Below are 23,343 nucleotides of genomic sequence, written 5' to 3'. Positions count from 1 at the left end.
ACTAACTAGTTTTTGGGAAAATGATTGTAGTAATTTTCTCTCACATGAGGTACTTTGTAGTAAATTCGTGAGAAAGGGTTCCTGGAGTATCTGGGAGTCTCGGCCAAGAACGGATTCTTTCAAGCACATTAGTGCCCTTTTGAGATGCCTCTCAAATATCTCCAGTTTAATGTCTCTGCAAACTCTAGATTTGTATATCCAAGTATGTATGTATGTATTCTTGATATCTCTACATGGATGTCTAATAGATGTTTCAAACTTAATCTGGCCAAAATAGAACTCTAGATTTCCTTCTTGCCAAACCTGCTTAAATTTACCTTCCTAGGATAAGGTTTTTTAATTGCTGAATCAATAAGTACAACAATTATCATTCATTTCTTACTTTCCCCACCTATCAACATTCACATCTTACAGATTATACTTCATCACAACTTTGAGTCTTTGCATTAGCTTCTAATATTCTCTGGAATTTCCTTCCCCATGATCTTCAAGTGGCAGACTTTTGTCTTGAGTTAGGGTTGAACTCAAATGCCACTCCTTAAACAATTCTTTTCTGATCATCCAACATAAAGTAACCACCACAAATCAAAACAATTCTATCCATATTGCTTATTTAATCTCTCTTCTTCCTATTCTTCTCCCTCCCTCCCTCCCTTCCTTCTTCCCTTCCTTCCTCTGAAATTTTTATTTTCCCTATCAAATGCAAGTTCTGATCACAAGTACTTTTTAAAAACAGTATCTCACGCCTGTAATTTCAGCACTTTGGGAGGCCGAGGAGGGTGGATCACGAGGTCAGGAGTTTGAGATCAGCCTGACCAACGTGGTGAAACTCCGTTTCTACTAAAAATACAAAATTAGCCAGGTATGGTGGCACATGCTTGTAATCCCAGCTACTCAGGAGGCTGAGACAGGAGAATCACTTGAACCTGAGAGAAGGAGGTTACAGTGAGCCGAGATTGCACCTCTGGACTCCAGCCTGGGTGAGAGAGCAAGACTCTTTCTCAAAAATAAATAAATAAATACAAACCAAAAATAAATAAAGAGAGTATCTGGCATATTGTAGGTGTTCAATGAATATTTGTTGAATGAAAAAAGAATGATTAAGACAGTATATTCAGAGAGATCACTTATTGCAATTTCCTCTGACCATGCCAGTCTAGATTCTGTCCCTACTTATAATTAATTATTCTTACATCTGTATTCCTGTGCTTCTTTGTGAATAGTCATACTGCCATTTACTACTATATTTATTTAATCACAATAATTTATGCCTACACTTCCCTGCTTGAAAAGGGCTTGCTTGTGTCTCTATGGAAATGTTAAGTAACATTATTCAGCACATGCAACATGAAAGGTGCTGGTCTAAGTGTGCTCTGTATGGGTTTACTCTTTTCATGCTCTTAACAATCATTGAGATGGATACTAATGTTATATTATCTAGATTCGCTATATAGGAATATTGGAGCATAGAGTGATTCGTTCGAAGTTGTACAGCTAGTAAGTGGTCGAGCTTTGATTCAAACCCTGGCAGTCAGCTGGGTACTTGCATTCTTAGGCAACAGGCTGCCCTGTCTCTCAAATCTAGTGTCTTATAGCTATCCCAAGAAGGTTTATTGAATTGAATTTAATCACATGCTAAACTTTGTGGCTAAGTGTCTCTCATATCTAGCATGGGTTATATTGATTTTTCTCAATTTAGGTGAGAGAGTCACTAATTTAGTTTTCTTGGATACTACCAACTGTCTTTCCAAAAAGATAATACTAATTTAGGCTGTTAGTCCATTTAATTTTAATCTATCTTCAATTTTATGGAGGGGAAAATCCAATTAACAGATTCTCGCAGCATTGAAAGGTGTTAGTCGTGCTTTACAACACAAGGTAAAGCAAGTTTTATTTGTACACAATCACTGATATTCTATCAGAATAAAAGATACATATACTTTGTAACTTGGCAATCTGCCCTGTAAAAATCTATCCTACATAATTACTTTCATTAGTGCACAATATATATGTACAGATATATTTACTGAAGCATTTTTTAATAAAAGGAAAAGAAACCAATTAAACAAAAATCATATGTTGTGATTGTTCATCAATAGAAGGCAGTTAAATAAATTATGATGTATTCACCCAAATGAAATACTATACAGAAAGTAAAAAAGTGAGGTGAAATTCATTCTTCTTCTTTTTTTTTTTTTTTTGAGACGCAGTCTCGCTCTGTGGCCCAGACTGGAGTGCAGTGGCGCGATCTCGGCTCACTGCAAGCTCCGCCTCCCGGGTTCACGCCATTCTCCTGCCTCAGCCTCCCGAGTAGCTGGGACTACAGGCGCCCGCCACCACGCCCGGCTAATTTCTTTTTGTATTTTTAGTAGAGACGGGGTTTCACCGTGTTAGCCAGGATGGTCTCGATCTCCTGACCTCGTGATCCGCCCGCCTCGGCCTCCCAAAGTGCTGGGATTACAGGCTTGAGCCACCGCGCCTGGCCCATTCTTCTGATTTTTAAAAATTATCGTGATAAATGGGTAAATAGAAAAAAGCAGGTTGCAAAATTATGTATATTATAGAATTCACTTTGATGAAAGCAAAATTAAAGAGTCAACCTGCGTGTATGGGTACACATGTATTATATAATTCACACATCTAAAGTAAAGAGCAAAATTTCTCCCATTTTAATCTCCCAGACCCTCTATTGACAGTTTGGTGTACATGTCTTCAATTTTTCTTTGGATATACAGGTAATAATGTCCTGAAATAAGTCACAAATTCCATGTGACAGCAGTTTAAGAGCCAGGGAAGCTCAGACCCTCATCTAGGTGTATGCTGTTCTCTGTGACCATTGCTATGGTTAAATTCGAGCTGATAGTAGAGTCTCATTGAATTGTCCCAGCTTGGTCACAACCATACTGCTGGTGTGTCCAAACTTGAACATTTAAATAAAGAGGAAATGGTTGTGTGTTCCATTTGAGGTTAGAGCTTTAAAGGAGAGCAGTGTCACCCTTTGAAGCTAGCCATGATATTAAGGTAACAGTTTTTGAGGCATTCTCAGGGAAAGGTGAATCTTGGGCTCAGGAGTTTAGCTGCCTCTTTCCACATGAAACATTTCACTCTCTTGCCAAACGTTATGTGTCTGTGCTTGATTTTAATGGAACCTGGGAGTTCATTAGTGGAATACTCATTCCTTTGGAGTCGTTATGATGTTGTTTTAGGAGAGAAGGGAGAAACTGCTTCTGGGAGTACTCTCAGGGTAATTATCTCTCACTTACTAAATTACATTACCTCGCTAGAATATTTCACTCCATCCACTGTATGTTCAGAACCATACTCATTTGAACTGCCCCAGTGAAAATGGAACTGAAAGAGCCTATAGCTGTCGGAGAAAGGACCACCTTTCAGCACTGGAAGAAAAGGGAACCGATTGTTAGTCTGATGCTCCGCAAACTCTAGCTTATCGTTGCATTTAATACAAACCAACACTAAATTGTGTTGACTAGAAGTGAAAACAAACATTAGTGCCTACACTTTCATCTTGTTTTACCCCACATCTATGAGGATGACAGTCATATGTATGGTACACACCTGACTGTGGCATTGATGAGATATTCCATGAGTTATATACATTTCCCAGCACACGAGCTATAATTTTACCTATTTCCAACTCCTAGAAGGCATATTGCAAGGTGAGTGAATTATATCATTACAGGGCTGTCCTTGAATCTCCTTTTATTTGCAAATTTATTCCTTCATTCTTTCAACATAGACAATATGCATCAAAAATCTTTAGTAGTTTATTTTGAGTAATGAACCATTCATCACCTACTCTGCAACTGATGAAGACACAACAGTGTATATTGACAGCTTTGTTGAGAATCCCTGGCCAAGGACCAAGAGAGAGTACCAGTGGGGCAGTGGGACACTTTTAAAACTTTGTTTGGAGAGCCTATCCAATGATAATATTAGCTAAATGCACATCATACCAGACCTAATCTAATATTAAAAATGGACATAGCCCCAAAGTACTTAAAATTTAGGCTTCAGAAGCTCGCAAACAAGTTTAGCATTTTAAATCAGTAGAACTGTTTTATGGAATTGTCATTTAATAAAATATTCAATAAACCTTCATGAAAAGCTAACTCTGTAGCAAAATTTGTTCCAGATTCTGGAGTATAAGGATAATTCAGTCACTGCTTTGTTTTTCTTTTCTACTGTGCTCATTCATCTTCATCCCAATTAGAAAATATTTTTCTTTTCAGTTGTTATATTTGTAATGACTGGTTCACTAGACCTTTCTGGATAAATACTGTTTATTCAGAGAGAGTGAAGTGAGCACACAGATACCAGAATGACCAGAAGAGATGTGATGGTGACTTTGAGAAGAAAGACTGAAAATACAGAGCTGGGAATTCCAAAAATTGTCTTTACCACCTGGGCATTTTCCAGAAGTCCAAGATGCCTCACTAGATTACAGTAACGCTACACACAAGCACAAAAGACTTAGAATGGGTGTCATGTTTCTCGAGTACTATTTTTTAAACTTCCCCAGCAGACTGTAAGAAAAAAAATATCAGCAGGGTCTTTCAGCTCACCTGATCGGTTATCGTTGTCCTCAAAATTTACATGGAAGGAATGTCCCACATTGATAATTTCTTTGGCTGTGGCTGGGTTGTAGGAGACACTAATAGGTTTCAGAGAGGTGTCATGTTTGGCTTCACTGGTTTTAATATCAACAGGGGACTGGTTATTTCCATTGGCAATGGGATATAGCTTGCTCCATTGTTCAGGACCTACAAGGACAAACACATGTGTAAAATCAATACTTTATCAAATGCTTGATTCCAAGTTTTAGGAGTGTAGTTACCTGTTTGCTTACTAGATTAGGGTTTAAGTGTATTAAATGATATTCTGTTAAGATTAATACAAATTCTGTGTTTGAAAATGTCCCTTTTCTTTCTTTCTTTCTTTTTTTTTTTTTGACAGAGTCTTGCTCTGTCACCCAGGCTGCAGTGCAGTGATGTGCTCTCGGCTCACTGCAACCTCTGTGTCCCAAGCTCAAGCAATTCTCATGCTTCAGCTTCTCGAGTGTCTGGGATTACAGGCATGTGCCACCACACCTGGCCAATTTTTTTGTATTTTTAGTAGAGATGGGGTTTCATCATGTTGTCCAGGCTGGTCTCGAACTCCTGACCTCAAGTGATCCACCCGCCTCTGTCTCCCAAAGTGCTGGGATTACAGGCATGAGCCACTGCCCTGGTCTCTTTTCTATATTATACTATAAAATAATGTATTTGTCAATACTACTAATATAGATCTATACTCATAGTATATAGGATTAGACTATACATATTTTGTTATCAGCAATAGATTTCTAATACAAGCATACCTCATTTTATTGAATTTCACTTTATTGTGCTTTGCAGATATTGCATTTTTTATAAACTGAAGATTTGTAGCAATCTTGCATCAAGCAAGCTTATTAGGGGCATATTTTCAACAGCATGTGTTTACTTCACGTCTCTGTGTCACATTTTGGTCATTCTCACAATATTTTAAACTTTTTAATTGTTCATATATCTATCATTGTGATCTTTGATGTTACTATTGTAATAGTGTTGTGGCACCATAAACCACGTCCAAGTAAGATGATGAACTTAGGCCGGGCGCGGTGGCTCAAGCCTGTAATCCCAGCACTTTGGGAGGCCGAGACGGGTGGATCACGAGGTCAGGAGATCGAGACCATCCTGGCTAACACGGTGAAACCCCATCTCTACTAAAAAATACAAAAAACTAGCCGGGCGAGGTGGCGGGCGCCTGTAGTCCCAGCTACTCAGGAAGCTGAGGCAGGAGAATGGCGTAAACCCAGGAGGTGGAGCTTGCAGTGAGCTGAGATCCGGCCACTGCACCCCAGCCTGGGCGACAGAGCAAGACTCCGTCTCAAAAAAAAAAAAAAAAAAAGATGATGTACTTAGCCTGTAAATGTTGTGTGTGTTTTAACTACTTTATTGACTGGCTGTTCCCCATCTCTCTCCCTCTCTATAAGTCTTCCTATTCCCTGAGACAACAATATTGAAATTAATCTGATTAATAACCCTACAATGACCTGTAAGTATTCCAGTAAGAGGAAGAGTCACATGTTTCTCACTTTGAATCAAAAGCTAGAAATGATTAAGCCCAGTGAGGAAGGCATGTCAAGAGTTGAGACTGGCCAAAAGGTAGACTTTTTGTACCAGTTAGCCAAGTTGTGAATGCAAAAGAAAAGTTCCTAGAGAAAATTAAACATGCTACACCAGTGCACACACAAATGATAAGAAAGCAAAGAAGCATTATTGCTGATATGGAGAAAGTTTGAGTAGTCTGGATAGAAGATCAAACCAACAACCACATTCCCTTAAGCCAAATCCTAATTACACAAGCTTACAGCTCTCTTTAATTCTGTGAAGGCTGAGAAAGGCAAAAAAGCTGCAGAAGAAAAGTTAGAAGCTAGTGGAGGTTGGTTTATGAGATTTAAAGAAAGATGCCATCTCCATAACATGAAAGTGCGAGGTGAAGTGGCAAGTGCTGATACAGAAGCTGCAGACAGTTATGCGGAAGATCTAGCTAAGATAACCAATGAAAGTGACTACACTAAAGAACAGATTTTCAGAGTAGACAAAACAGCCTTCTATTGGAAGAAGATAACATCTAAGACTTTCATAGCTAGAGAGGAGAAGTCAATGCATGGTTTCAAAGTTTTAAAAAATAGCCTGACTCTTTTGTTAGGGTCAAATGCAGTTGTTGACTTTAAGTTGAAGCCAACACTCATTTAGTATTCTGAAAATCCTAGGACCGTTAAGAATTATGCTCAATCTACTCTGCCTGTGTTCTCTAAAAGGAACAACAAAGCCTGAATGACAGCACATCTGTTTACAGCCTGGTTTACTGAATATTTTGAAGCCCACTGTTGAGCTCTACTCCTCTGTAAAAGAAGATTCCTTTCAAAATATCACTGCTCATTGGCAATGCACCTGGTCACCCAGGAGCTCTGATGGAGATGTACAAGGAGATTGATGTTATGTTCATGCCTACTAACACAGCATCTATTCTGCAGTCTATGGATCAAGGAAAAATTTCAACTTTCAAATCTTATTTAAGAATACATTTTGTAAGCCTGTAGTTCCCATAGATAATAATTTTTTTATGATGGATCTGAGTAAAGGAAATTGAAGTTGTCTAGAAAGGATTCACCATTCTGCATGAACATTCATAATTCATGGGAGAAGGTCAAGTTATCAACATTAACAGGAGTTTGGAAGAAGTTGATTCCAAAGTCATGGATAACTTTGAGCTTTCCCAACCTTCAGCAACCACCACCTGATCAGTCAGCAGTCATCCACATTGAGGCAAGACCCTCTCCATCAAAAAGATTAATACTTGGCTAGGCGTGGTGGCTCACACTTGTAATCCCAGCACTTTGGGAGGCCAAGGAGGGTGGATTATGAGGTCAGGGGATCGAGACCATCCTGGCTAACACGGTGGAACCCCATCTCTACTAAAAATACAAAAAAATTAGTTAGGTGTGGTGGTGGGCACCTGTAGTCTCAGCTACTCAGGAGGCTGAGGCAGGAGAATCACTTGAACCTGGGAGGCAGAGGTTGCAGTGAGCCTAGATCGTGCCATTGCACTCTAGCCTGGGCAACAGAGTGAGACTCTGACTTAAAGAAAAAAAAATTAGTACTTCTGAAGGTTCAGATGATCACTAGCATATTGTAGCAATAAAGTATTTTTAATTAAGGTAGGTATATTTTTTGGACGTAATGCTATTGCACGTAATAGACAACAGCATAGTGTAAACATAACTTTTAAATGCCCTGGAAAACTCCAAATTTTATATGACTTGCTTTCTTGTGGTATTTGCTTAATGATAGGGGTCTGAACCTGAACCTGCAGTATCTCTGAGGTATGTCTGTACATATATCAAACATATTTTGTAGTCAGTCATGCCCCGAAAGACAATGCTAAGAATACATGCAAAGATAGTATAATTATTTAAAGCAGCCAGTTCAACAATTAACCTATGGCTGTACCGTTATTTTAAATGCTTAATATCTCTTCTGTTGGAAATGGAAAGAAGCTATCATTTTGATCTATATAAACAGGAGAACTCTTACCATTTTTGTCATCATATCCCCAGTCTGGACTTGCCATTGTCTTCTACTGAGTTATCTTTTTCTGAAAACAAAAATAATACCTGGAATAACTAACTGCAACTGTGCGTGCAGGAGATGCCTTAAATCCCTGCTTGGGCATTTTTATAGAAACTTGTTTGCCCTTAATAGGCCATTATTTCATCATCTCTGCTTATCAGGAAGTACACATATCTAAAAAAAGTGTTGTAAAAAATTCTACAAGGGCTATGTTAGTTTCAATTGCTTTATTTTCTTATATTGTAAAAGAGAATGATCAAATCCTAGATTTTATAAAGCCAAGTCCTGTTTCACTCATGTTAGTAGAAGATATGGCTTAATATTATCACATATAATTCTTTAGATTTTCTAAATGGAAAATATTTTGTACACTTAAGATTTCCAACTCTACCTTTGTTAGTTACTTAAGCAATATAAGCAAAAGTAATTTATCAGGAGAATAATTTGTGTGTTTACAGGCTGGTCTGAACTAGTATCATAATGTTAATTTAAAATCAGATAATTAAATTACTAATCATTTGTAATATATGCTATTTATAATGGTACATTTTACAGATGTACAGGGTAAGAATAAAGTCCTTTTTGGAGCAATATTGGAATTCATAAATGGAGAAGATTTTATTAATATTAAAGTTAAATATGGCCCAATATTTATTTGATACATCAAATAGGTCTACTAGAATGAAAGTCTTCCTTTTTAATAGTTCTATATAATTTATAAATCCCTTTCTTATTATTTTATTTCACCATCACACATACATACAAATCCTATATAGTAAGAATTAGCATTTTGTAATTGAGAGATGTTGAGGTACTTTGCCATAACTAGCAACAAGCCAAGAAGCCAAGACTTCAGCCTCCTAATCCAGTTGCCTTCTTCACTTACCTTCACCAAATGCCACAATTAATTCCCCTCCTATGCTCACAATACTCTTAAGTCCAAGTTAAGCCTGGACCAAGATGAAAACTGATGCCCACTCAATGATGAGAAGCTACACAGGACTTTTCAGGAAGGCAAAGAAAACTGATTAGAATGTGCCAGACTCTGACCAGTTCTACATATTCAAAGCTCTAAACATGCTTAAAGAGAAGACAACCAGAAAAATAAGCTTCCATAGTGATGCTTTTTTCATGCCATGATAGTCATTCCTCGTTTCACACTGTAAGGAGCTGCTGCAACCCTTAAAAGAAGAGAAGGATCAGGGCAATTTTCACCAAGGCTGACTGGAGACACGTTGTTTGCTCCTTTGCAGTTAATGATGGTGCATTGTCTTATAGGCAGAGTGGGATGTGGTCATGAACATCCACAGAGTGGGAAGAGACGCAAGCTCCCATTCTATGGCTTCAGGAAGCATAAGAAGATATTGTTTAAAAGGGAATTATTTTTTTTTCAAAGTACTGTTTATTGAAGGCCCAATAGGGATCAACTGCTGTGCTAAAAACTTTACGTGCATCAACTTATTTAATTCTTATTATAACAAAATTGGGCATTAAAATCTGTGTTTTCGGCTGAGATGGGAGGATCTCTTGAGCCTACGAGTTCCAGATCAGCCTGGGCAACATAGTGATACCCTGTTTCTGGAAAAAAATAAATAAATAAATAAAAATTGTGTTTTATGTTAAAAAAAATTGAGGCTTACAGAGGTGAAGACACCTCCTCAGGGTTACAAAGCTTGCAAGTGGCTGTTTATATCCCATAAGCCTAGGGTTTAAACCTAGATCTGTCTAATTCCAAAGCTAATACATTTTCTCAACCTTCCACTGTCAACAATTGTCCACTGACCTCTAGTTGATTCTGTTTTCTGGAGGATTGGATTAGGTGATGTAGCTTGGTTTGGCTCAAGATGACCAAGAGTCAGGCTTCATCCTTGGGCTCACTTCACTCTGGAAGCTCATGGAGTGACAGAAGCAGGCTACCCTTTGCCAGGTAATTTGTCTCCTAATATTGTATACTTGTGAAAAGTAACTTTAGCTTGAACTGCTCTATTAATCAACAAATTTGAAAAACAGCAACCCCCTTTCATTACATGATTATGTGATGATTTGTTACATGAATGCTTTAACATCCATATGGAGTGGTAATTTATTTAATAAAGTTTTAGGTACAGAATGACACTGGACCCTAACTATTATCACCTTTTATTTTATTATGTACCCAGGGCGTGCTAGTGTACTGCCTCAGGCAGAAAATTATATAGAGAAAGGATATGAAGTTTAACGAGCTTTTATGAGTCCAAACACCCTTCCCATTTACCTTTATCCCTCTTTTTCTGCTTACAAATTTTGCTTCTCTCAGCTGAATCTATGCCAAATTCAAGATGTTTAATTTTGTATTCACTTCACTTTCACCAACAGTCTCCTCCCAGTATACTTTTCCAGGATGATCTTTGGGCTACTTTTGCCTACCAAGAAGGAGTTTAATCTACACAGCCTCTGCTTTTCTAAACTAAAAAAAAAAATATATATATATATATATATATACACTTTTAAATTATATATATATAATTTAAATTTATATATATAATATAATTTAATTATATATTATATAGAATATGTAGTATATAATATAATTTAAATTTATACATATATAATATATATTAGATTATTACATTTATTTATTAACACTAATTAATTTCACCTAAAGATTTTTGAGGACCCTAAAATGTGTTTCAAAAAAGCATTTCTTCAGTGTTTTTAAGTATATATTTAAGTCAGTTTTAAATTATATTTAAGAGCCTTAGTAGTTCTTATTTTAACTTTTATTCTTCTAGTTCCTTTGATACTTTTCATCTAATTTTTATTTTAATATTTTAAAATTAAAAACATGAACTCTTCTGGAAGCAAATAAATTATGGTGAGTTTCAAATTTAAATTTGTACTTAGAAAATAACTCTCTGGTATAAAAGGAACAAAAAGTGAAAAAAAGTGTCATCTATGCCTAGTTATGGGTGAGATCTGCTAAATGCCACTGAAAGGAAAAATCCACACCTTGGCAGGACCAAATTCCAAAAAGCCATAGCTGTTCTACAATGCTTAGAGTTCCACAACAATAAGTGGCTTTCCTGGGATTCATATTTTCCCTAAAATGAGGAAATATATATTGTGAAAATAAGTGTCATTGTTGACTATTAAATTAGGCCTGACTTTCACATTGCTTCCTAAATTCCCTGCCCCTCCAGAAATGGTATCATTTGGGGTGGCAAGATAAATCTTATTTCCAGTGGAGAAGTGGGTCATGGAAAATGGTGATATTAGCCTGGACATTTCTGCATTGAGACAACTAGACATTCTGATTAATCAACTGAAGTGGCAGGATGGGTTATCTGGATTTCACAGTTATCATTTTCTCTCAGTTGGGCTTTCTCATCACCAGTAACAAAGCTGTGTTGGTAACTTTATTCCTTCCAGTGTTTGTATTTGTCTCCATCCATACCGAGCTTGTTTCCATTTTAGGACCTTTGTGCTTGCTGTCCTACTGTCTGGGTTGCTCTGTACCCAGACCTTTGTACGGCCTCAAATATCTCCTGCTTAGATATGACTTTCCTGAACTCCAAATTCACATGTCCCCCTTTTCCCAGTCACTCCATTATATCATTCTGTCTTATTTCTTTCATAGCATTTGTCACATCTTGAAATTATCTTGCTTGTATTGTGAAATTAATTTACTTAATGTCTATAATCATCTCTAAAGTGGCATCTCTATGATATGATAAAACCTTGATCATTTTTTTTCACCATCATGTTCTCTTCACCTATAACATGCCTGGAAAACAGTGGTACTCAATAAACACTTATAGAGAGGATAATTAAATGGTCATTTTAAATTTAAACTATTGTATATTTTTAAAGATATAGAAGAATAGAATATTTATCAGGGACTATGCTTACCCAAGTGTACTGATCTGAACTCAGGTTCTGTGGTACATTGATATTTGGGCATGTGAATGAGCTTTGCTATACTCATGTTTGTTTTTGGATTAAGGAAAAAGCCTTTCCCCTCTCAGTTCTATTAATGGGAGGAATGAAGTGACCTGTCTGTGTCTGTCAGTCATTACTGGGAGAATGAGAACACTGATCTTTGTAAGTGTCAAGTTTTTGACACTTTGTAAGTGTCAAAATCTAACTCTTCAAATATAGTTTGAACTTTTGACATATAAATTTCAAAAATCCATCACTCTTATGGCTTTTATTACTGTAACTAAAGAAAAGTTTCAACCTTTTATTTCCTGTCTTAGAACATTTTATTTTTAATGCAGTTGTTAACTCTGCTAATGAGTGTTTTTTATTAACAACCAAGTCAACTCTTTATATGTAAGCATTTTAATACATGCATAGAGGCATTCACAATGTCTTACAATTTCATGCTTTTGAAAATACTAAGTTTTAAGTATATCTCATTGACTGTCATGCTTACTGAAATTATTGGCTAGAAAGACACACACATTCAGAGAATGTCTTGTGAACTTTTATGCTAATAATTAGGAATCTCTTCTACTGAATGAAGGATAACTTGGGCAGGTTAATACTACTATCCCCAAATTTATTTTTAAAATTGAAAATATACTATTGTACCTTATCTTCTATAACTGTTTGGAAAATAAATGAGTCTTTATAGAACAGATGATGACACTGTTAAGTATCATTTTTCACCTAAAAAGAAAATAACATGCATTAATGATTTGTAAATCATAAACTTCTGCCAGATGTGGTGGCTCGTGCCTGTAATCCCAGCACCTTGGGAAGCTGAAGCAGGTGGATCACCTGAGGTCAGGAGTTTGAGACCAGCCTGGTCAACATGATGAAACCCCGTCTCTACTGAAAATACAAAAAATTAGCCAGGCGTAGTGGTGGGCACCTGTAATCCCAGCTACCGGGGAGGCTGAGGTAGGAGAATCCCTTGAACCTAGGAGCCAGTGGTTGCAGTGAGCCAAGACCGTGCCACTGCACTCCAGCCTGGGCAACAAGAGTGAAACTCCATCTCTAAATAAACAAATAAGAAAATTCTGCACTAATATAAATGATCAACATAAGCCTCAAAAAAAAAAAAAAGAGTTTGATTTTAACTCTCAGGCAAATAGATGATGATATAAAACAAAATAGTTCAAATATTGCATGTGGCCTGAAATTCAAACACTTGCTTCATAGATACCTGTTTGCTGTATATTAGACTAAATCCTACATGTAAATATGAAAAAAGATAAGTTCTCAAGTAATATTAAGTGAGGTGAAGGTCAGTTCTATTAGTTACCTTGTTGTAACATCCTTCATGCATCTGTTTGGGGATTCTAGCTACCTAAAATCTTTTTAAGATTTTAAAAAAATGTCTTCTTACTCCTGAAATCAGCTTTGTTAGGTCTCAAATCCTCTTATCAAAGACTAGATTTCTAAAATACATGTGTAATGACATGTCTTTTCTTAATCCAGTGGGTTCCCAATGTGTGGTTTGTAAATCACCTGCTTCGAAGTCACCTGAAGTGATATTAAAATACAATGTGTGTGTCTCAACCAATCCTTTATTTTTGTGAACGGCCTTGGCCAGTTTAGACAATCAACAAATAAGCTCTTTTAGTAAGTATTGGTAGCTTTGTTAGAGGTATCTGGGAGTTAGATGACTCCACCCCCACAATCTAATTACCAAGAGGTACATTTCAGTGAAAGCAAGTCTTCAACAATCAAGTTTCCCAAGTGTACATGTATTATAAGCAAATAGCCAGAAAATAGTCATATGACTTGCCTGTTGTTTCAGGTGGGCTGGCTGCAAGTGAGGCTCACCAACAAGCACCTTGCATGAAAAGCTCACTCCAAACAGACGTCAGTGACATCAAGACCTCTTTTGGGTCAGGGAGCTGGGTTCAGTGGGGCTTAGACCTCACATACTCCATCAATGGCATTTGAGTGCTGGGCTTCTCCACTCCTATGTTCATACAAGACATTTTCTGGGTCCAGAAAATTTTTCCTTCTCAGTTACTTCTCAGGTACTCTTGATACCACTAATTGTACAAAATTCTTTCTAACATCTTTTATAGTAAATAACAAAACTTCAGGTGTTGATTTCACTACAAATAACTAAGTAGCCACCTCTGAAGAGGGCAGGTCCTGATTAGGACACTATCAAGCATTCCTATTAGGCATTAGATTATATGAACAAAAGTTATTTATACTGAAGTGATGTATAATTATAACACTACTGAATCAAAATCTCTGCATCCAAGACCTGGGAATCTATGTTTTTAACAAACATTTCCGGGTAATATTTTAAAAACATATTTGTAGACTTTTACAAACATTTTTAAAAATCCTAAATGCTGTTTTCTTGACTTACTTTCTCCTTTAGGAAGAATACTGAATTAATATTCATTTCAACAGCCACTTCAAAAACTACTCACTGTTTTTCTAAATGAGATTTCTCCCCATAAAATTTCTTGAATTTTTAATGCTTTTACTAGTACCTAACTCCAGTGAAGAAATTTTTTTTCATTCATTTTTTGTGATGCCCTTTTACCTATTGAGTCAGTATGCTAAATACAGGGTGGTGACTTGCTCTGCAGTAGTTTTTAAATCAAATGCTCAAGTCAGAGCTATGATTAAGTGAAGACAGGTACAATAACTAAATGCGCTCTAGTACTGGAAATATCAATTGTTGCATGCAGAAGATTGTCTTTTTAATTTACTTTTATCTGATCTTTGTCTTAGTAGATCTATCAAAGAAAAGTGGCAAGAGCACTAGTTGAACTAATGATTTGCAGAACGACTCATTACTCAAGGGCAGAGTTCACAGAAAACGTACATTACAGAGGTCTTCTTTACTGATCTTAAAAGAGTAAACAAAGACATACAATGAGGATGATGTAATATCTACAATGCTCCTTTAGTCTCTAGACTGTCTTTTGCTTCACAGTTGTTTTTACATTAGTATTAACTGTAAATTTTTTTTATCTGTCTAACCCAATTTCTTTGAGTAATGCTATTTCTTTACGATAAACCTGGGTTAATAAGTATAAAATACCTAAAAATATTTTCTAAATGAGGATTAGCGATTAATGCACATAGCAGATGCACAGTAAAAGATGGCTTTTACTTTTTACTGAGTGTACTACTACTAATAGAAAACTATGGGCTATGGTTGAAACTGAAATGCAGCCAGGTGTTAAGGAGGACACAAGGCTATGTCTGAGCTTCCAAGGATTGGATGATGTACATTAGCTGATCAGCCTTGAAATCAAGGGACATAATCCGACCCCCTCATCCTGGAGTTTTTCTAATAAATGGGGAAGGAATAAATGGAATGATTACAAGTGCTTTCTGATTTTTAAAAAGTCTTTTTACTTTTAGCCTCTACACTAAGGACACAACAGGTGCTTTTAAAGAAAGAAATATAAATAGTTTCTTTTTAGAGTAACCCAATAGAATGAGACCATTTTACTCCGGTAATTTCTTTACTCACATGATCTTAAGGTATAACTTTTAAGAAGTTCGGAGGCTGAGAAAAACAAATATCAGTATTTCCATTTCAAAAGGAAGAAAGAGGCTTTTACAGATGAGAAAGTTAAGCCACTTGTCCAAAGTCAGATGGAAGTGTTAAAAGTGGAATGTCAAGTCTTTAAACTCTGGGTCAAGAATTCTTCCCACTATGGTAAATTATAAAATCAAACTAACAATAACTTTTTCATTACTTTTTACTTTGTTATCACAAAAGAGTTTAGTCATATGGGAAACTATTACCTCACAACATCATTGTAGTTTCCCTAAAACAGACCCTATAATTTTGGCTTGATTTTGTCCATGGGGGCTGATGATGGGGTATAGACCATCATTATCTTTGGAGAGAATGCATGCTGCATGCTGCGGTTTTTGCATCTCCACAGCCAGCCTGCCCAGCCCACGAGGCTATCACATGCATCCCTACTGAGGCTCTTTCAGGGCCTACCATTCTCACATTTGTGTGGAGAGACCAAGCTACTCGTGATCTATGCTTGCTGATTCCAGTGTAGCTGGTGAATGCATATTCTACATTTCCACAAAAATCTACTTTATTTCTCCCAGTCCTAGGTGTAAAGGATCAGCCCACAGGATGGAACAAAATAGATCCTCCTCCCTTCTATTTCTAGAATAGGAAGGAGAAAAAAGCAAAATTATTTATTAGGATCTTCACAGCAAAATTTCAGAAAAGAATACTGTCCTCTTAGCTAAAGGCAAAATAGCAAGGTTTGAATGAAAGTCCTTCCTGATCCTGTTTCCTTTATGCAAAAGATTACTTGGGCAATTAATTTAGCTGGTCAAGGTCATGTCTTATTCTGAATTTCCTGTTTTACTTTCTAAACATTGTTTTTTCAAGTTGCTCCAGGCAAATGACAGTTACCTAAACATATTAAATAAGCAGATTTCTAAGATGGGTTTAGCTCTAAGTAAGTGAAGACTTTTCAGACCTCTTAAAGATCTTTGATACCATGTAACTCTGTCCTCAGTGACTCCCACAGAAAGAGTGCAAGGCAGCTTCTCCTGTGGTTTCTTAGGGCTCTTTTAGCTTCTGGAATCAGAAAACTCTGGAGAGGCTGCTTAGGCAACAGTTTTCAAGTGTGACTTGAAAAGCTCTGCGTTTCAAAATCCCAGGGTTATGAGTGAAAAGGTGTTGAATGAAAGGCTCTTAATTGCATCCCCTTGCACCTAGTTTATCTGGCCCGGTGATGGAGTTCCTTAATATGCACCACCTGGACATTGCAGTCGTCCTAATTCCTTTAAGACTGTCCCAGACTCTGCCTTTAACTAGTTGGTAAAGTTCCACATAGCCTTTGTGCAACTGCCTGAGGGTTGCAAAATGAGGGGATGACATGTTGGCAAGTGCCTCAGTTTTCCATCATCACCCAGGAGGCAGCCAGAACCGGTCTGGTGAGAAAGAACTCCAGGAAAAACACCTCCCCAGGTTTGTGTCAATAACGCTTTTAAAATGGAGATCCGCCGAGTCCAAAGGAGCTCTTACGGGCCTCATAGACTAAGAACCGCTCAGTTAGAATGAAGCTTATTAATGTGGACTGCTTAGAATAAATAGGGCTGATTTTACGCAGTGATTCGATCTGGGCAAGATGAATTCTTGGCAATGCTCTCAATTCCTCCTGTTGGTAATTCCTAGGGGTGCTTGCTAGCCAGGGTTCACGTTCGATGTTCTTACAATGCAATCTTTTGTCGCTCCTATCTCAGGCTCCAAGAGTCCTCATACAGTCCTCTGCAGAGCTGGACAGGATTTTACTGCGTGGTTGCTTGCAGCTGGCAACAGCTGTCGCTACACTTTTTTATCCACATTTATTTTTGTGTGTTAAGATTGTGTTTCTAGTCCTCCCCCAACTTCTGATGCTACGCAAACAGTGCCAAATTGTTTGCTGGCGAACATGATATTATTAGTAAAGGCCAGTGGCTTCTTCCAAGGGAGCATTGACTGTTCATGTCGTGGCTTTATGTAGCCTCTTCTGAGTATGGCACTCACTGTGCCATTTATTTTGGCTAATGTTTTTAAAAGACTCATTTTGACTTTAAAATCAGAGGCAGCAAATGAAACTTTGCTTAAGGATTCATGTCCCTAAAATGTAATGTTGGAGTGGTAAGGAAAAAAGGAATCACCTTTTAGCAGCAGCTAGGTATAAGGTATAATGAAGTTTGCGGAAAAGAAAAATAGGGTTTATTTTATTAGCTCCAATATTGACAGCACTGCCCTAGCATGATGGACATGCCTTCTGTATGAGATGAGTATGACATCCACTCAAAAAACAGCCCAGTGGGGAGAGAAATGCCAGCAATAATAGATGTGACCTTTTAGTGCCTTGGCTATTGGCATTGCCTGAGGGTAATCCTAGATCACCCATTTTTCCATTTGGATGTAGCTGAGACTGACAGGGCAGGTGTCCTGCCTAAAGCAACTGATTTACTGATTTACGAGCAGCTTTCGGTCTCCTTCCTACTTGCCTCTTCCAAAGTGAACTTGAAAATCCAGTTCTTTTCACTACCTCTGCAGAAAACCTAGAGGCAAGCACAGGATTTATTCTTTGTTACTTGTAAGGCTGCTGTTGAAGTCATGCAAAGGTCGATGATTAAATGGCATACCATAAAGATTTTTAGTATTGTTATTAAACCCAGTAGGATTAAAATGCAGCTACTGACGAAAGACTTGAACTGCAGTGTCTAGATGAAGCTAATTTGAACACAACTTAATCCCCTCATCATAATATGAACAAGGAACAAAACAAATGGTACCATGGCAGCTGGACACTGTCTCAGGCACCACAACTTCTGGTTGTTGAAATTAGCTGTGGGTTGATCTTGTAACTCACAGTTACATATTACCATTAATGTCACCAACCTGTCTCGTTAAACACCAGGTCTGCACCCAAATCATTCAACCTAACCTCATGGGGTGGATGGAGAAAGTGTGTTTTGAACTCAATGACCCATGGCTTCTTAGGGTGTAAAATATGGGCTAGACAGCACTGAGTGTGGGAGGAGAGAGAATCACATTTGGCCTCGCTACATGTTACAAGTGGCGCTTGCAGAATCCTGGCTCCCTCTCTCTACATCCTCAGCAGGAAAAGTGCTTAAAACCATTTGAGGGGGCATAGCTTAGTTACATCCTGAATAGACATGTGTGAACCTGTCTTTTCTGGAAGCTAGATTTAGGTTAGCTTGAATGTCCAACCAATACCTGTATGCCTGCTTTCCATTCTGTCCTGTGCCATCTGGAGCAACTCAGCTCTCTGGACCTTAGCCCCAGTTTTCCAATTTGGACTGTGACCTTGCCTTTGACCTGTGGTTGGTCTTATATCATAGCCACTGACTGCTGCCTGTGTCAGGATGCATGCCCCTGCTCTGCCCATCGCCTTCCTGCCAGCTCAGCCCCCAGCTCCATTTTTTTTTTTTGAGACATAGTCTCACTCTGTTGCCCAGGCTGGAGTGCAGTGGTGTGATCTCAGCTCACTGCAGCCTCTGCCTCCCGGATTCAAACGATTCTCGTGCTTCAGCCTCCAAGTAGCTGGGACTACAGGCATGTGCCACCATGCTTGGCTAATTTTTGTATTTTTAGTAGAGATGGGGTTTTGCCAAGTTGGACAGACTGGTCACAAACTCAGCCTAGCTTCTAATCCAGGACCTCTTACACCATCCTGTTCTATGGTCTGATGCTGACCACTAGTTGAGTTCAGGCTCAAGTGACTGCTTAGACCACAGGCTGAGAGTTTAGGCTTGGGAAGAATACTGCTGAGGCACCCAAGACCCAGAGGGGAGAGTACAGGCTGTTTTGAGCCAGAAACAAAGGTCACTGTGTGCTCTCCAGTGGTCAAAAATTTGAGCAGAAATACCTGGCTTAAATGGGAGAAAAGTGAAAGCAAGAAGAACATGAGCCATTAATCTTGTGCCACACGAATAACTAACATGAGGCTATAGACTTGCAACTCAGCTCACTTGGGTAGCATTTGCATCTTGAGTTTCTCACACATTGTGAAAAACCACCCAGGGATATTTTTATTTATGATCTTAATTTAATTTTGTTGGACGGGTACTATGTTCATGTGGTTTCAAATTCAAAGATATAAAAGGGTACAAAATTAAAAAAATCTTCTCCTATTTTCCGTTCCAGAGAAAACCAAAGTTATCAATTTATTTCATACATTTAAAGAGATATTGGATGCATATACATGGGTATAACTGCATGTATCATTTTGCTCTTTTGAAAAAAATACAAATAATACATACTGTATACACTTTTTTTGTCCCTTACTTTTTCCTCTTATACATTAGAATTTGGCCCTATTACTATACAAAGAGTAATTTTATTTTTCTTTCTGTTTTACATGTTTTGTTTTACTTTTTCTCCAAAACCCATTATCTTGGCATTTGGCCATTATACAAAGAGTATTTTTTTTTTTTTTTTGGCTTTGCAATGTTCTGTTTTATGGATTGCCATTGTTTATTTAGCCATTCCTCAGTCAATGGACATTTAGGTTATTTCTCATTGTTATAAACAATGCTGAAATGAATGGTACATTTCCTTGTATATGGAGAGGACTGCTACTGGATACAGGAAAAGGGGTCTAGTAATATCAATACCTTGTAAATAAATACATAGATTTTTGTTCTTCTCAATGACTTCTCTCACTATTTAGATTCTAATAACTATCCTGACAGGGAGGGAAAGGTAATACATACTTTTTTTTTCTTTTCATTTTTTGAGACAGGTCTCACTCTGTCACCTAGGCTGGATTGCAGTGACATGGATCTCAGCTCACTGCAACCTCTGCCTCCTGGGTTCAAGAGATCCTCCCAGCTCAGCCTCCCGAGTATCTGGGATTACAGGCTTGTGCCACACCCAGCTAATTTTTTTTTTGTGTGTGTATTTTTAGTAGGGACGGGGTTTCACCATGTTGGCCAGGCTAGTATCAAACTCCTGACCTCAAGTGATCTGCCCACCTCGGCCTCCCAAAGTGCTGGGATTATAGGCGTGAGCTACTGTGCCTGGCCCATTTTTCTTTCTTTCTTTTTTTTTTTTTTTTAACATAAGGAAAAACGTATATAAAGAGAGGCAAAGGTGACAGCTTTCTTTAAAGGGAAAGTTGAATGGAAGGAAATTCATTTCTTAGATACACCTTGGAGTACCACGTTTTAGCAGGGAAGTCCATTCGTGCTTCCAGAAAAAGTGCTAAGACAAAATCTTGTTGGGATGATCTGTTTTTAGAGCTCTTCAAAAAAATATCTGTTTCCTCACATATATACAAAGTAAAGGAAAGCAAATAGCTTATAGAACAAGGATGGCTTTTACATGATTGAGAGCAGATTCAAGGTGGAGTCACCCGTGGAAGTCATTGAGACAACAGAGAAGAGAGATCTTTCAAGGTGGCGAACCAGCTTCTGATTGAAGGGAGTGTGTGGTGGTGGGGAGGCAGGAGCAGTCTCATTGTCCTTATAAGTAGCTCTCCAGGACAGCTTTTGTGTTTGATATAAAGAGAGAAAACAAGTTTCGTGAGCACAGTCTTAAAACCAATGGAGCATACCTTAGTTACGTCCTGGAATAGACTTGTGTGAACCTGTCTTTTCTGGAAGCTAGATTTAGGTTAGCTTGAATGTCCAACCTATACCTGTATGTCTGCTTTCCATTCTGTCCTGTGCCATCCGGAGCAACTCAGCTCCCTGGACCTTAGCCCCGGTCTTCCAATCTAGACTGTGACCTTGTCTTTGATCTGTGGTTGGTCTTATATCACCACCACTGACTGCTGCCTGTGTCAGGATGCATGCCCCTGCTCTGCCCATTCCCTTCCTGCCAGCTCAGCCCAGCTTCTACTACAGGACCCTCTTATCTCACCCTGTTTTATGGCCTGATACTGGCCACTAGTTGAATTCAGGCTCAAGGGACTGCTTGGACCAGAGGCTGAGAGAAATGCAGCAAATCAGGGCACTGAGATCACTGACTGCTGTGCGAGAAAAACTGTAGCTGCAAAGGAAGAACTGGTACACACGAACACTGAGAAACACCACCCCAAAATTGCTTTTCTCTAACTGAAATATGAAGATGAGTGTACAAAGAAAGAAACTTTAAAGCTTAGTGAGAAAGCAACTAAACACAGGTATGTTTATACCTGTGCACTTATTTTTTTATTTAAGAATAAAAACAAATTTTTAAAAGACAGGGTCTTGCTCTGTCACCCAGACTGGAGTGCAGTGGCGCGACCAATGCAGCACCCAGGTCCCGGGCTCTAGCGATCCTCCTGCCTCAGCCTCCCGAGCAGCTGGGACTACAGGTACACGCCACTATGTCTAGTTACCTTTTGTTTTCTTTTAGTAGAGTCAGAGTCTTGCTATGTTGCTCAGGCTAGTCTTGAACTCCTGGGCTCCAGGGATCCTCTTGTCTCGGCCTCTCAAGTAGGGGCATTATAGGCATGAGCCACCATGCCTGGCCCAAGTTTAAATTTTCACTTTTAAAAGTATATACTTTTTATTTTTAAAAAGTGATTAAGTGTATTTTATTTATTTTGTTTTAATGTAACTTGAAGCTAAGCTTACTGTGTGAACCAAGCCATTTTGATCAGTGATAAATTGCAGGTCTAGTTTTCTTTTCTTCTCATTGAAAGATCAAGAACCTCAGCCTGCCATGACTTTCTTGGCTTCCTTTACTAGCATTTAATCCTTCTAGTATTTGACATAATTCCCATGACAACATGTGGGCTGAATATAATGTCCTTCATTTCACAAATGAGGAGATTAAAGTTGAAATATTTTGTCACTTGCCAGAAGTCCCATGTCAGGGTGGCAGTGTTGATATTTGGTCCCACTTTTTGTGCCTCCAGCCCAAGAGTTTTTCCATGACAATCAGGAACCTTGAGATTAAAAACACATTGAATGTTGTCATATGTTGGTAAGAATAAAATACCAAAAAGAAAATGCCTTCTACACACAGCTTTTCTCATGTATTCACTCTAACCTTCTATTTGCGCAATTGGAAGCAAATGTGTTAGCCTCATTGAACTTTAGTTTTCTTGTTTGTGAGGTAGAAATAATAATAACCTTACACAGTTGTGAGGATGAGTAAATAGTGTATATAAAGTGTTTCATGAAAAGATAGCACTCAGTGAATGGCAACTTTCCTATAATAATAATAATTATTATTATTATATATGAGATCAGGTAGGTGAAAATGTTTTATAAATTGCAAGTTGATAAATGCAAGGTACTCTTGTTATAATTATTTTCTTACATTTAAAAATATTTATTCACTATTTTTAGAATACGTTTTAATGGTTGGATCCATTTAGTATATTCACTTTAGTGTTATTCTAAGCCATTATCTTAGGAAATTAAAAATTTTAAGGTAGTTTAACTGAAGTGAATACCAATGCTTCTGAAAAGTGCTTTCCTTTTTTTTTTTTTTTTTTTACTTAATCTTAAAACTAAATGTCTTTCTGCAAGAAGAAATAATTCAAAAGTTCTGTTGGGATCAAGTATGATTAATAGCCTGAAATCAGGAATAAAACTGCTTTATAGAAGAGTAAGAAAATAAGGCACAGATAAATCTCCTAAATTCTTCTTTGTGTACTAGAGGAAAACAAAATAAAATTTCCTCAACCCTTAAAAACTTCGTGAGCTCTAAAACCATTCACAAACATAATTTATTATTACAGAATCCCAGTTGCACACC

The 23,343-nt window shown here is 37.8% G+C and overlaps 2 protein-coding genes across 3 annotated transcripts in view; both read right to left on the bottom strand.

The window, feature by feature from the left end:
• The window catches only part of RBIS (ribosomal biogenesis factor), an 872,964-nt gene that overhangs the window by 115,829 nt on the left and 733,792 nt on the right, over positions 1 to 23,343 (bottom strand). The gene's annotated exons all lie outside the window — the stretch shown is intronic.
• CA1 (carbonic anhydrase 1) overlaps positions 1 to 23,343 on the bottom strand; it is a 51,422-nt gene that overhangs the window by 5,590 nt on the left and 22,489 nt on the right. The window contains exons 2-4 of the mRNA XM_050801241.1: positions 8,142 to 8,202; positions 4,584 to 4,781; positions 3,277 to 3,395 (exon numbers count right to left, since the gene is read on the bottom strand). Of these exons, the coding sequence (XP_050657198.1) occupies positions 3,277 to 3,395; positions 4,584 to 4,781; positions 8,142 to 8,178 (354 nt within the window). The 5' untranslated portion in view covers positions 8,179 to 8,202. The remainder of the gene's footprint in view (positions 1 to 3,276; positions 3,396 to 4,583; positions 4,782 to 8,141; positions 8,203 to 23,343) is intronic.

This window comes from Macaca thibetana, chromosome 8, assembly GCF_024542745.1.
Source record: "Macaca thibetana thibetana isolate TM-01 chromosome 8, ASM2454274v1, whole genome shotgun sequence".
In the NCBI taxonomy this organism is placed as follows: domain Eukaryota; kingdom Metazoa; phylum Chordata; class Mammalia; order Primates; family Cercopithecidae; genus Macaca; species Macaca thibetana.
This window is presented reverse-complemented; position numbering and strand designations above follow the sequence as displayed.